General features: G+C 38.0%; 3 protein-coding genes across 6 annotated transcripts; 1 reads left to right on the forward strand and 2 right to left on the reverse strand.

Moving 5' to 3' along the window:
- Positions 1 to 288: 288 nt before the first annotated feature.
- Positions 289 to 2,812, reverse strand: RB195_021342 (uncharacterized protein; the record flags this gene model as incomplete). The annotated part of the gene is made up of 13 exons (XM_064208034.1): positions 289 to 384; positions 455 to 565; positions 774 to 896; positions 949 to 1,011; positions 1,078 to 1,174; positions 1,230 to 1,380; positions 1,638 to 1,737; positions 1,795 to 1,978; positions 2,036 to 2,133; positions 2,231 to 2,317; positions 2,387 to 2,517; positions 2,569 to 2,680; positions 2,747 to 2,812. The coding sequence occupies 13 exons, from the start codon at positions 2,810 to 2,812 to the stop codon at positions 289 to 291; spliced, it is 1,419 nt and encodes a 472-aa protein (XP_064063915.1).
- A 1,015-nt stretch (positions 2,813 to 3,827) lies between these two features.
- RB195_021343 (uncharacterized protein) lies at positions 3,828 to 8,960 on the reverse strand (the record flags this gene model as incomplete). Of its 3 annotated transcripts, none has more annotated exons than XM_064208035.1 (14): positions 3,828 to 3,980; positions 4,204 to 4,320; positions 4,410 to 4,504; positions 5,461 to 5,554; positions 6,424 to 6,522; positions 6,583 to 6,669; positions 6,865 to 6,957; positions 7,028 to 7,129; positions 7,182 to 7,291; positions 7,350 to 7,541; positions 7,612 to 7,734; positions 7,835 to 7,905; positions 8,033 to 8,151; positions 8,766 to 8,960. In XM_064208035.1, the coding sequence occupies 14 exons, from the start codon at positions 8,958 to 8,960 to the stop codon at positions 3,828 to 3,830; spliced, it is 1,650 nt and encodes a 549-aa protein (XP_064063916.1). The 3 variants fall into 3 exon arrangements, with proteins under 3 accessions (XP_064063916.1, XP_064063917.1, XP_064063918.1); XM_064208037.1 differs by lacking the exon at positions 8,766 to 8,960 and adding an exon at positions 8,270 to 8,338; XM_064208036.1 differs by lacking the exon at positions 8,766 to 8,960 and adding an exon at positions 8,270 to 8,338 and having other exon boundaries at positions 7,793 to 7,905.
- Positions 8,961 to 10,296: 1,336 nt separating this feature from the next.
- On the forward strand, positions 10,297 to 12,403 carry RB195_021344 (uncharacterized protein; the record flags this gene model as incomplete). 2 transcript variants are annotated; one of them, XM_064208038.1, is made up of 6 exons in its annotated part: positions 10,297 to 10,391; positions 10,465 to 10,587; positions 10,652 to 10,727; positions 11,859 to 12,015; positions 12,100 to 12,257; positions 12,329 to 12,403. In XM_064208038.1, 6 exons carry the CDS (start codon positions 10,297 to 10,299, stop codon positions 12,401 to 12,403), a joined length of 684 nt encoding a protein of 227 aa, XP_064063919.1. The 2 variants fall into 2 exon arrangements, with proteins under 2 accessions (XP_064063919.1, XP_013297428.1); XM_013441974.1 differs by lacking the exon at positions 10,297 to 10,391 and having other exon boundaries at positions 10,469 to 10,587.
- Between the last annotated feature and the right edge of the window lie 262 nt (positions 12,404 to 12,665).

A 12,665-nucleotide genomic window follows, 5' to 3' on the forward strand; every position in this document is an offset into this window, starting at 1 on the left:
TCAAAGGGCCCTTCAAATAAGACAGAACAGTTTTTGCTTTAATTTCATTCTGTGATAACAACTAACAATGGTGAATCAACGTATAACAATAGGGATCCTTCCTCAGATCAAAATTGATGATTCATGGAACAAAGCAGATGTAACAAGGATATAACTAAGTAAAAAGCTCAATACACAAGAAGTAAAAAAAAAGTAACAGGAACAGAAGTAAAAAGGTAGAATGTATGATATTATAATAAAACCGCAATAAAAATGACAACTTAAACCAACTATGAAAATTTTTATAATCTATAGAACCCGTCCTTTCTTTTTCAATCCTTTCAATTTGTTCTTTTTCTTATCGTCAATCCGTTTTTGCAAATTTTCTTTACGCTTCTCTTGTTTCTAAATACATTTAAATTTGGACCAATTGAACTAATGGGAACGAAGACGATAACAAAGAAAAAAATCATACCTTGGCCTTTTCTCTTTCGACATTCTTTTCCCTATTCAACCAGTTCTCCTTCCTTTTTTCCTTCAGTTTCTCTTTCCGTTTTAAACCTTTCTTCAGAAGCTCTATATTGTCCTAAAATACGGACTTAACCGAAGAAAAGAGCAATATTATTTGGGAACGTATCTAAATACGTATGTACGAACATTACAGTATCACATGTTCTAGCATAAAACAAGAAAAATCCAGTAGCATTTTGAATATTCCAAATAAAAATGCGTAGGACATTAAAGGTCAAAGAATGATCTAACTATCAAATTGATTTTTCCACAACCCTCCCTACCTTAACTTTAACACCTTGAGCCTTATTCACAGCGCGATTCCATTTAATTTCATTTTCAACCTGCATTGCTTTTTCAGGCTCAACATCACGGATCTTCTTTAGTTTTTCTTCCCTCTTTTCGACCTGAGAAAAACTGTCTGGTGATGTGAAGCAAGAATTTGTACAAAACACATACTTTATTTATCAGCGACTTGTAATCTTTCCCAGTGAATTTCTGTTTCTTCTCTGAAGTACTGAGCTGAAACAAAGGAAAAAACGATGTCCATTAGTTTCAGAAAGGAAAATCAGGATAGAATCCACTTACTCTTTTTTTCTTCCCATCGCTCTTGACGAGGAAGTCAAATTTGGAGAAAGAAACAACTTCATCCTTAGATGTTTCGTGCTTCACCTCCTTTTTTACACTGAACAAATGCCTGCTTAACATGAATGCTTGGGAAGCTACGTTTAGAAACGTACTCAGATTTCTCTTCGACCTTTCCCCTCTTCTCTTCAGCTCTCCTTTGTTTCATTTTCATTTTACTCATACGACGTTTCAGTTTCCGTTCCTGCTCGAATTTCAGTGCTGCTGACGGATCTGCTGATGCTTTTTTCTTGCTTTGACGATTCGCTGTAAAGCAAAAGTAAACGGAGCTAAAATCGTTTCCTTTAACAAATTTGGAAAGAGAGTCGCAGCTCACTTCAAAAAATAGTTTCATATATTAGATTCGGTTGGGGACTTATAGTTGTGAGTTACTTTGCACTGGTTTCATTTTATTCGAAGAAGGGAGCAACTAGTGTTTTTTAAAAAAAAGATGCTATTGTTTAAAAACTCGTCCGTCAATAGAGACGCTTCTGTTGAGAAAAAAAGATGAGCTAACGACCTACCTTTCATGGATTTCAACTTCTCCTGGAGTTTCCGTATAGCTAACTCGCGTTGTTCCAATACATCAAGTGATTGATCCTTAGTTGAACATTGCACTGGTTCCTTAGATCAGATTCGTGAAATGAGATAGAAGATGAGGAGTAAGAAAAATTCTCCTACCACGTTGAATTTCGGCCTTTTCGCTGCAATTTCATCGGATGTCGAAGCATTACGTTTATGCGATTTTCCTTTCGCTACATTTTCCACTTCTTCGTCAGTAGTGTCATCCTCATCGTTGTTGTCAGAGTCATCTTTTACATCGTTTCCAGAAGGAACATTTGTTTCAGTTTGAGGTTTCAACTCTCTAAAAGAAATGACTAAAAATATGGGTGTAAGATCCAGATTATTAGAAAACTATTACATTGATGCAGAATTTTTCTGTGGTGCAGATATGGGTTCCTCATCGGAATCAGAATCACTAGAATCGCTTTCTTCTTTTTCTTCAACTTTCGGAAGTTTCTAAATTATAATTCCAGCAATTATGAAACAACTAACACTAGTAAACAGCAAACTTTAAAAAAAAACATCGCCAGCTGCAAGTGTTCTCAATGCTTACCTTTTCCATATTTTTGTCTTGTTGTTTTTCTTTTTTCTCTCCATTAACGTTCACTGGTTTTTTGACAGCTCCATCGGATAGAACCGCCTGGATATGGATAATGGCTAAACGGACTGCAAAACTTGCACCACACCGCAAAACGTGCTCTAAACACACCCTCTTTGGTTTAACATCCTTCGTGGAACTCGTTCCGAGCAGATCAATCACTTCTGAAACCCGTCGACACACTCCACCTACAGTACGAGCTACCTGTTGTTTCTTGCTGTTAGTTAACATCTTCTTTTCCTCTGGAAATCAAGAGCTTTGTCGGATTCCCCAACACTAAGAAGTGAACATACTGGCAGTAAGCTTCTGATTAACTATCCTATGTTTCCTTTGACGTAGCTTTTCTTGGATGTCAGCACTAAAGCCCCAAGTGGATATTGGTATTAGGTCACACATAGTTCTTACCTAAATGCACAAAGAAAAACTTCGAGTGAACAAAAGCTGAAGTTTCTCTAGGATGATAAACTCTACTTTGCTTTCAATGGAGCCAATTTTTGTCAACAAGGATATGTCGGTGGGTGGATCTTCTGTTGCCATCACTGTGAACCTTCTCTGCATAAACAGAACAATTACGAATTTAATCCAAACTTAAAGCGAACAAATATTTAGGAGGACGACCTCACCAACACATATCAGATCCTTTCCAAGCTAAGTAACAGTAGTTTATGATCAATAAAACAACACAGTCAGAAAACATGTCCAACTCGTAATCTTAAACTAGAACTATATCAACAACTGTCAATATGTCACAGAATAATGAAGAACAGAAAACAAAGAAGAAAACATTATAAAGCTGCATCGAAGACAACACTTCGAAAGTGAGCAGAAATAAAACAACAACTTCATTAAACAAGTAACTCTTCTGCCTAAACAAAATCTTATGGTTAGTTTTTTTGTTGGGATTCATATCAATCCATATGATGCCGAAAATCCATCCGACGTAGTATACAAATGTTTGAAAGATTTGATTATTTTAATTTTAAGAAAAATCTAGAACGTCCTAATCCCTAACGGATTTTTCTATACGTTACAAATTGATTCTGTTGATCCAAAGACTAGAATATGAAGCGGTTTGTTATGAGAAAAACGCGGTGGGTCGTGTGTCAGCATTCTTATGTAGGCGATATCCATCAACTATTAACGTAGCAAGTGATATGATTCCCAAGTACCGATGCAAGCATGATCACAAGTAGAAATCAATCGGGTCAAATGACTAACAAAATGAAAAAAAAGTGAAAAAACCTATCCTACTTTTGTAGCTAGTTAAGTCTCGTACACGTATTACATGGCCATCTATTAAAGAACAAATGAACATGAGGGATTCACATTTGATGAGATCAGTATGAAACGTCACTAATCTAGAAGAACGAAGCACGTGGACGAGAAATAATTGTGGAAGAAAACGCAGATGTTAAAACATGAATAAATAGTGACCAGAACTAATATGAAAATTTGCAATCTTATCGACATATGTAACTAGCAAACGACATAGATTCGACAGAGTGAAAGAAGAAAGTGTCCTCTAATAACCTATCCCTATTAGCTTCCTGAATTAGGCAGGAATAAGCTCCGTCCCAAGTCTGGTACGAACAGCTTCGGTGCGGTTTTCGAGTATGATCCAGACATCTTCGGCTAGTGCATCTACAGTTGTGTAGCGTACGCGTTTCGAATTAAAAATATCCACGACAAACTGTGTTATTTGTTCCTTAACGAAAAGGTTGAATGAAGATAATCCTTTGAAATGCTAAAATACAGCTCTAACGTCACGAGATCTTCACTTTATACATATAGCTTACTTAATAAGAGTTTTTTTGTACAGAAATTATCACTATCAAAATCACGCCTTATCAAATTCCAATAACTAAATTTGATAGATAATCACATGGACAGGAAAAAAAAACTGATCATTTCCAGGATTAATCACTCACCTTAAAGTACTGGCATAACTCTCCAATGCGAGGATCTGTTCCGAGAAATCCGAGCGTGATAGCCGGTGATACAGCTTCAGAAACGTTATAGATATGGGCTATGAACCCGTGTTGATCCTGTAAAAAGATCAAAAAACTTCAAAAGTAAACTTGGGTGGGTAGGTTCTGCGAAAATATGGAAAGGAAATAGTTAGATGTATATGAACCTTTAGTCTTTGACGCTTAGCCTTCAACATGGACCAAATAATAGTGCTTATGGTGGAGTACTTCATAGAGTTCGATAGAAAGTAGTTTTTCGTTACTAAAATAGAATCTCGTTAGGAACGAAGTTGTTCCAATGTGAAATCTTTTCTGCAGCGAGATGTGAAGAATTTCGATCAAACAATGGATAGAACTCCTCTGGTAGCTTTACATTACACTGTCTTAACATGAGATTAACATATAAAAATTTCTGTTATCACTCTACATTGAAAGAAATACTTTCCAGACAGGATACCATGCTCTGCAAACCGTATCATGCTTGCAGCAAAATATCAAGCTACCAAATTGTGGCCTGATGCTTGTTGCTATGAATTTCTCTTACATTTGTTAGTCATTATTTAAACAAATGGAAACTTAATCCACACTATGATTCGATGATTCAAATCCCACGCCTAAAAGAATACTTCCACTAAAAGGGAACTATGAGACAACGAGAAATGAGGTTAACAGGTTAAGGAGAGAGCAGACTTATTGAGAAGAAAACAGGTTTGGAACTGTCCAGAGGCATTTAATTTAGACTGTGCGCTCAAGAAACAGAATGTTAAAAAAGCAACCATATTTTAATTCGAGTATTATTGCGCTTTACATTTAGACCCTTGTAAAATACTTAAAAGGAGACGTACATACAAAAATATTAGAACCAAATGAAAAGAACGTAAATACATGTATGTGAGTCCAAAGTGATGTGCGAACCAACGTTCAAAAGTCCCTTATTAATAACGGTAACGAGAGAAGGGTGAGCACGTTTAAAAAAAGATACTCCACTATTTTTGGTGCGAAACAACTCTGTTCGCCTATCACATCTTTCGTTTCAAATATGTCAACGCCAATCAATATTCCCTCCTGTTGAATTGAAATCAAGAACCATTACATGGCATGGAAAAAATGTTCACAAAAAGTGTCCACTTCCAAAACATCGCCACTATGAAGCAAAAGAAACAGATAACATGAATCAGACAGAAAGAAAGAAAGAAACGTAGAATAAAGATAACAAACCAGAGTACACCGCCGACGGAGGTGATTTTATGTCATCGAATGAGTCAAGCAGTATAAAGTCTAGTACAACGTCCCAGAAACCATAATCCACCACCTAAAACTTCACAGTAGGAACACATCATCACATTCTTTGTAGAAGATGACTATTTTCTTTGAAAGCTGTGAAAAACCTAGTCCGGAACTACGAGATTTCCATGTAATTGTAACAAAAAATTGAAAAATGACTAATCACGACAAGGCTAATCTCATTGAAATATGATCTGTTTCCGGAAGGGCGTTTCTGCTCCTCGATAAGGTTAGCAAGCTAATGAATGGGACGGAAATCCAAAAAAAGTGCAAAGATAAAGTTGACACGTGCCACGGGAGAAAAGACAAGTCAATATCAATATGGAACCACCGATATCAAGATTTTAATGTTTGCACACTTCTCTTCATGAATAACAAAGTGTAAGCAGTTGACATAGCAGCAATTGTGCATAGGAATCCAGGTCTTTGTCAGCATTGACAAACACCTTTAATTAATTAATTATCAAGAGAATTCGGGATTAGAGATTAATTGAACTATTATCAAATAATACGGAATCAAATAAAATACTTGAAGACAGGATATCACGAAATTGTTGTAGTTTGGAAACCTGAAGAAAATCATAGACTTCGGGGTGTACATTACGAATGTGAGGGAGAAGACCTCACTGATTCCTGACCGCTAGCTCGTTGATGTGGTGCGTTCAAACTTACCTCGTTCGAGGAAACGCCGATTCCCTTGGCGTTTTTTAAGGAAGATTAGGGGAATTCAGCTGAGCCACGCTCATATTCGTAATCTACATCCCGAACTCCTCCATCATTTTTTTCTTTTCAATTTCGTGATACATTGCCTTTGAAACTGGCCAATGAATAACACATGTCGCCTTTGTCATAAGCGAGTTTGCTTCCCGACAAACACAAAAGAAGTTAAACACTCACTCCTCGTCCAGCCAATTCCTCCTCCATCTGACAGATATTGGATTCCACTCGGAAGAAATCTATTAGAGCATCAAAAGCAATGTAGAACTGAGCAGGATCCTATAGAAAGGCTTCACAAAGGAAAATAATGAAATTTTTAATGGTATTGTAGTGACTAACCTGCTTTGAATGCCTGAGAATATCACCGAGGAGTGTACGGCCAGCTTTTGCCAGCCACATCCGACGATGATCATCATCAAGGCATACCTAAATTAAAAGAATTGCTTAACTGATTAGTATAACAAAGGAACCGTAGTCGGAGAAAACATATTCAAAGAATCCATATTCCAACAAAAGTGAACTTAGGCTTAGTAAATCTCATTTGTAAACAGCATTTCTTTCCTACTTTAGAACACAGCAACGTTAACCGCATCAGAACTCCTCGAACAATTCAAAACCAACTGCAAAAGCCTGACGTAAGCACCAGAGTTTAGCGGCGAAATCGAGTTCGCTTTCACATTGACATACATCACCACGCATTTTCCTATACTCTACCTGAACAGATTAAATTCAACAGAACCAGTCTATAAAACTAATAGAATAGAAACTGTCTGGCAATACAAACCTCTCCATTATTTGCTGCCTTCAAACCATCTTTATAAAAGAGTAACTGATCTTCTGGAAGGGAAACAACATCACGAAGAATATCGTCGTCAAGGGTTACAGCCTAAATACAAGCTAAGGTTTATCAATTAAATCAAAAAGGCAAAAAAACTTACGAATTCCTCATAGGCCGACATAAACGAGTCATCTGAGAGCACAGAAAGTGTTCCTGCACGAGGAGCACTGTAACCTTGCCATCCAGATGACTGAGGTACTACACTACTGACTAAAGAAGAACAATCTCAAAGGAAGAAAAGAATTGAAGACGAAACAAAACAACTTACAGTCATCCTTGATTTCATCTAATGCACCATCTGCAACGAGACGGGAGATATCAGCCTCAATAGCATGAAGACGATCGGCAATAGATGTTAGCTCTACGGATTTGTCACCATCTTTCTCACTACGACCACGATAGAACTCGATCACATTGATCACACGTTCCAATGATCGTACCAACTCCTGACAGGAGTCCGCTGCAGACGCAGGATAACCAGATTATCTCAGGAAGAAGGGACAAAGAAACAAAACCCTCGAAAATCCTACCAGATACAGGTGGGAAGGCATCGATACTGTTACTGAAATGATTTCGCTGACGTGAACCACCTTGACGTCCACTACCACGATCGCTAAACGACGGAGTACAACGTAGTCGTGATGAAGCACGAACTGAAACAGGAATAGGCGGTAACTATGGAGAAGATTCGATACTAGTGGACATTCGAACCACTATCTGGCTTGTCTACACATTGGATTGCATCATACGAACCATCATTAAGGTTTGAATCGTTCAACCTTGACAGAAACTTTGTATTTGTATGCTCCCCACGTCGAAACCATCTATAAAAGGAATGTAGGATTGTTCTGCTACGAGACCGCAAATATTAATGACTAATGGACAAAACAAAAGGGCAAATATAATGAAGACAGGATCTGTATTGGAGAAGAGAAATCAAATTGGAACTACCTACGAATCAGAATGCCAAATACAACAATCCCAAGGCCAACACCAGAAATGATTATCGTGGTTGTACGACTGGGCAGTCTTACATTCCCTGCAGAAGCACCCGTAAAGGGCAACATTTGCTGAAAGAAATATATTTGAGGAAGAAATGACGCAAATCCTGAACATATCCCGCTTAAGAAATAATTGTGGAAAAAAATTCACGAAGCATAAGATCTTAGAAATGAGAGTATCCTTCACCAGCGAAGCGACCACTCGCAAGTGACCAGAAAAGTTCGCCGAACAGGAAAAAACCGGCCGCATTCGCATTCCGACGAGTCATGTTCACACACGCTTTCTGTTTAGCTACGTACAGTGAGATATCGTTGAGGAAAAGCTAAAGGCACGTTCCATGAACTTTCGTTGTTCGTGTTGGAAGATACGCGAACAGCGCACGATTTATGTGATTGATCGTAGCGGCGAATTAGAGGATGAGCTCGGAGGATGAGTGAGTGGTGAGGTGAGGTGAGGTGAGCTGAGTGGAATGGGGAGTTGATGCGTTTGCTGTTCGTTTGGAGTTCGCAACGTGCTTGAGCATATCGATTTTTGTCGTGCTTGTGGTCCGTTGGTCACATTTTACGGTTCATCGACGTATTGCACTTGCCAACTTCGAGGTTTCCTGTCCGCTCAATGTTCACCAATTGAGGGAATGTCAATTTGGTTTGATTTGTGTGCGTACTGATGCGTTCTGGCCAACCTGTTTCGTTGAAATAGGCAGCCCAGTCACGTCGCTCAGCCGGACACATTCCTGTCTGATAATAACAGCCGAGAGAGTTTTTTTTTTCGTCTTCTGGTAAAATGTGGCTTCTTTTACGTATTGAACGTTGCCTAGTGAGTCATTCATACACGCCCATTCGATTTCAACGAATTGGTCGCTTCTGTTCGTCGTCATATTATTTGACACCTTCGCTTGTACTGGATAAATAGTTTCCACATATCGCTGAATAATATGGATACAGCTTTCATTAGTTTAGTGCCAGGTAGCAGTAACTTCTTCTACTGATGTGACTTGTTTCATACGAAAATATTTTTCATAAATTATCGCCTTTTTCGCGTTCGTATTTCTCATCCATTTCTCATTTTTATAAATAATATTACTACTACTCCGTAACTATTGACTGGACGAAATGCGTCCTCTTACTTATCGATTAGACGGAATACGCCTTCCTGTTGAATTTTAGTGGACCGTATCGTTATGAAGTTAACTTGCTAGCATTTTAGTCATATTATTGTTTGATTTTTCTTGTAAGTACTTGTACGTAAGTTTAGTTTGTGTGAACTTAGATGTTTCCTCCTTTTTGACGTAAAGTTTGTTAATCGCAACGATATCACAAATTTACCCGCTCATGAAGCTTGCTCGGAAATTCTTATTTCTTTAGTATGAGTTATTTAATAGCAGGAGAAGAGGTTTTCATGGCTAATGATTGTACTCTGCTTGTCGTTATTCCCGTTCACATTTATCTTTTGGTTTCGTGCAAATGTTTTGCTTTGTCTGTGTGAGTAATGGCGAAACTCTGAAACCACATGTGAAAGAGAGGTTCGACCAGTAACTCCTCTTTCGATTGCACTTTTTCGCCTACTCATCCTCTACGTTTCACATCAGCACTCTTTCCAACGAGTAGTTTGATGTGCTCTCGAAATTACTGTTGTCAAGCGGTTTTCCCTAGTTTATTTTACTAACTCTTTTAGTGATATCTGAATGTTCTGAAGTTGGTGTAAGTGTTCCCGACGTCTTCTTTGCCTTAATTACCTAGCTACATACAATTAGTAGTAAATAGTAACAAACCTGTTGTGGTATAATTAAGCTTTGGGTATTCGTAATTTTGTATAACAGTTGTGCTTTTAATTCTAAGCTCATTATATTAACTTGAACAAGTCCTTTGACCTCCTCAGTCAATGTTTTTTTTTGGTTGGCGATGATACAATTGCATTACTGTTGCTTAAGTTTTCGGGTACAATGAAAAAGCTCATAAATTTAATCCATACATTTCCTCGATAATCCTTATTGAAGTGAATCTTTGCACATTAAAATCCAAGATAAGGTATCCGATTATGTTTTGGTGTTTACTTTTGACTAGTACAAAGTGCTATTCTAATGAATTTCTGTGAGCATTCCCTACTAAAATGTTCTTGCATTTTTCTCGTGGATCTCTTCCTCATGACTAGATGTTTCCTTTCCTTTTTGTTAACGGTCTTTTTTGTATATTCTCACTTATTGTTTGCAGAACATGACCACAGTCACTAGCTTTTTTGTGATACTCAAATTACATCTCTATTTCCAGCAGAAATTTAATTTGAATTCTCAATTTGGTGCCGATATTGAGTTTCGTTGGTTTCCCTTCTATCGGAATTTGTCATTTTTTTAACAATCGAATAATTCATGAACTTTTTTTCAGCAGAATGTCAAGCCCTTCGAGGCAGATTAAGTGTGTCGTGGTCGGCGATGGAACTGTTGGAAAGACTTGTATGTTGATTTCATATACTACCGACTCATTTCCTGTTCAATATGTGCCTACAGTGTAAGTACATGCTTTTTTCGTCCCTAATATCTTTCTGTATTTTTCATTGTCTCTGAATTTTCAGTTTTGACAATTACTCTGCTCAGATGACATTGGACAATCATACTGTTAATCTAGGGTTATGGGATACTGCTGGACAGGTATGTTTATTTTATTCTTATTTACTTTTCGGTTTTTTCTGCTTATCAAAATTTTTCCTGATTCCGTGACTTTATGGCGGCTAAATCGGAACCCGGACGGTAAATCTGCCCCACTCTTACATTGCAATGTGATAAACGTTTACGTATATCTCGAATATGAGCTCAGTTTGGCTTCTAGTAGTTGTTAGAGTGGGATCAAAAAGCCCAAAGCTTGGTGTATTTACGTATGCGGTTGCGTTCGAGGTTGAGACTCTAACCAGCTCCGATCAGATCATAGCTGCGATAGGGAGTAGCCGGATTCTCCTCAAGTGACTGTAAGCTCTAGCTCATGTGGTGCAGCTGAAGTGATGAGGGTAGCTTCACCAACCGTCGAAAATTGAGGGGTCCTTTTGCCAACCATCCAGTAGTGAGGAGGGTTGGAGCATCGCTTCCGAGTATCGGATCTATGAATGAACTTGAATGTTTTTATTTTCATCTAGCCTTCTTCTGAAAGCATTTATTTTGAATTTAAGAAATCGTGTGAGCGTGTTTTCTCGATATCAAAACTTGTTCATACCCTACAAAACCACTTTTGTGGGGGAGGGGGGTCTTCACGAGTGTTTTGTGATTTGCTGTCATTTGTAAGTTCCTTTTTTTCTGTACGACATGTTTAATTCACCTGCAATTTGCTGTCCTCAGAAAACATTGGTGACATTTCCAACCATTTATCAAAAAGTGCTGAGTCAGCAATGGTGCGTTTGTATTGTTGTGCTAGAAAAAAACGACGTCTGTATTCACAGAATTCCCATTTATTTTGTTGTGCACCTTTTTTTTGTGGATTTAGCTTTGCTGTTCTCAAATCTTTCGATTGTGCTACCGGATTTTTGTAGTTTTGTTGCTTGGGAATCAAGTAGAACGTTACATTGAGTTGATCGCTCGAAATTCTTGAATACACTTCACATTCGTAGATGATCTTTTTTCACGTATTAGTCACCCACTTATCCACGTATTAGACATCAATGTTATTTTTATAGGTCTGAACGACTATACTTAGACTGAGTCATGCTGAGTTTGAACAGGATAACATTTAGAACAAACTATTTTGCGCAACATTACATGTAGTTTGTTCCTGCATTTTATGTTACGTTTCAGGAAGACTACGATCGGCTGAGACCTTTAAGTTACCCACAAACAGACGTGTTCGTTCTGTGCTTCAGCATTGTCTCACCAGTCTCCTTCGATAATGTGGCTACCAAATGGATCCCAGAAATTCGTCAACATTGTCCAGATGCGCCTATTTTGCTCGTTGGTATGCGATATATGTGAAACATTCATTTCAGAATCATCCTATTTGATCCATGGTGAATTGACACATTTATTTGACCTCTTGCAGGTACCAAACTGGATCTACGAGATGAGGCGAATCCACGCTCTACTGGCACTGAGGATAGGCCACCGATTACAAAAAGTCAAGGACAGAAATGTGCGCAGAAAATCAAAGCAGTGAAATATTTGGAATGTTCGGCTCTCACACAACAAGGCTTGAAACAGGTTTGTTACTGTTTTGTGGATAATGGAAGTTCTCCATAATATATCACTGTCGACCAAATTTTCTGTTTAAGGTGTTCGAGGATGCAGTAAGAGCTGTTATCAATCCAAAACCGCTAAAACAGAAGAAGTCATGCACGTTACTTTAAGCGATTCATTCTTGGAAAAGTGCACATCAGAACCGGTTTATGTACGACTTATTTTTTAAAAACAATTTGGTCAGGTTGCCTAAAGTCATTTTGTTTGGTGTGGGACGTTTAGGGAAGTGGTGATGCTCGACGGATTACTTAATGAGCAAACTAGTCCTCTTATCCTAAACTTCTACCCTGCCTCTTTTTTTCATTTCATTTTCCTTTTAATCTTTCTCTTAGCATTTTTCTTCTTTTCTGCCATCGATTTATTCATCGATAT

Source organism: Necator americanus, chromosome X, assembly GCF_031761385.1.
Source record: "Necator americanus strain Aroian chromosome X, whole genome shotgun sequence".
Taxonomy (NCBI): Eukaryota; Metazoa; Nematoda; class Chromadorea; order Rhabditida; family Ancylostomatidae; genus Necator; species Necator americanus.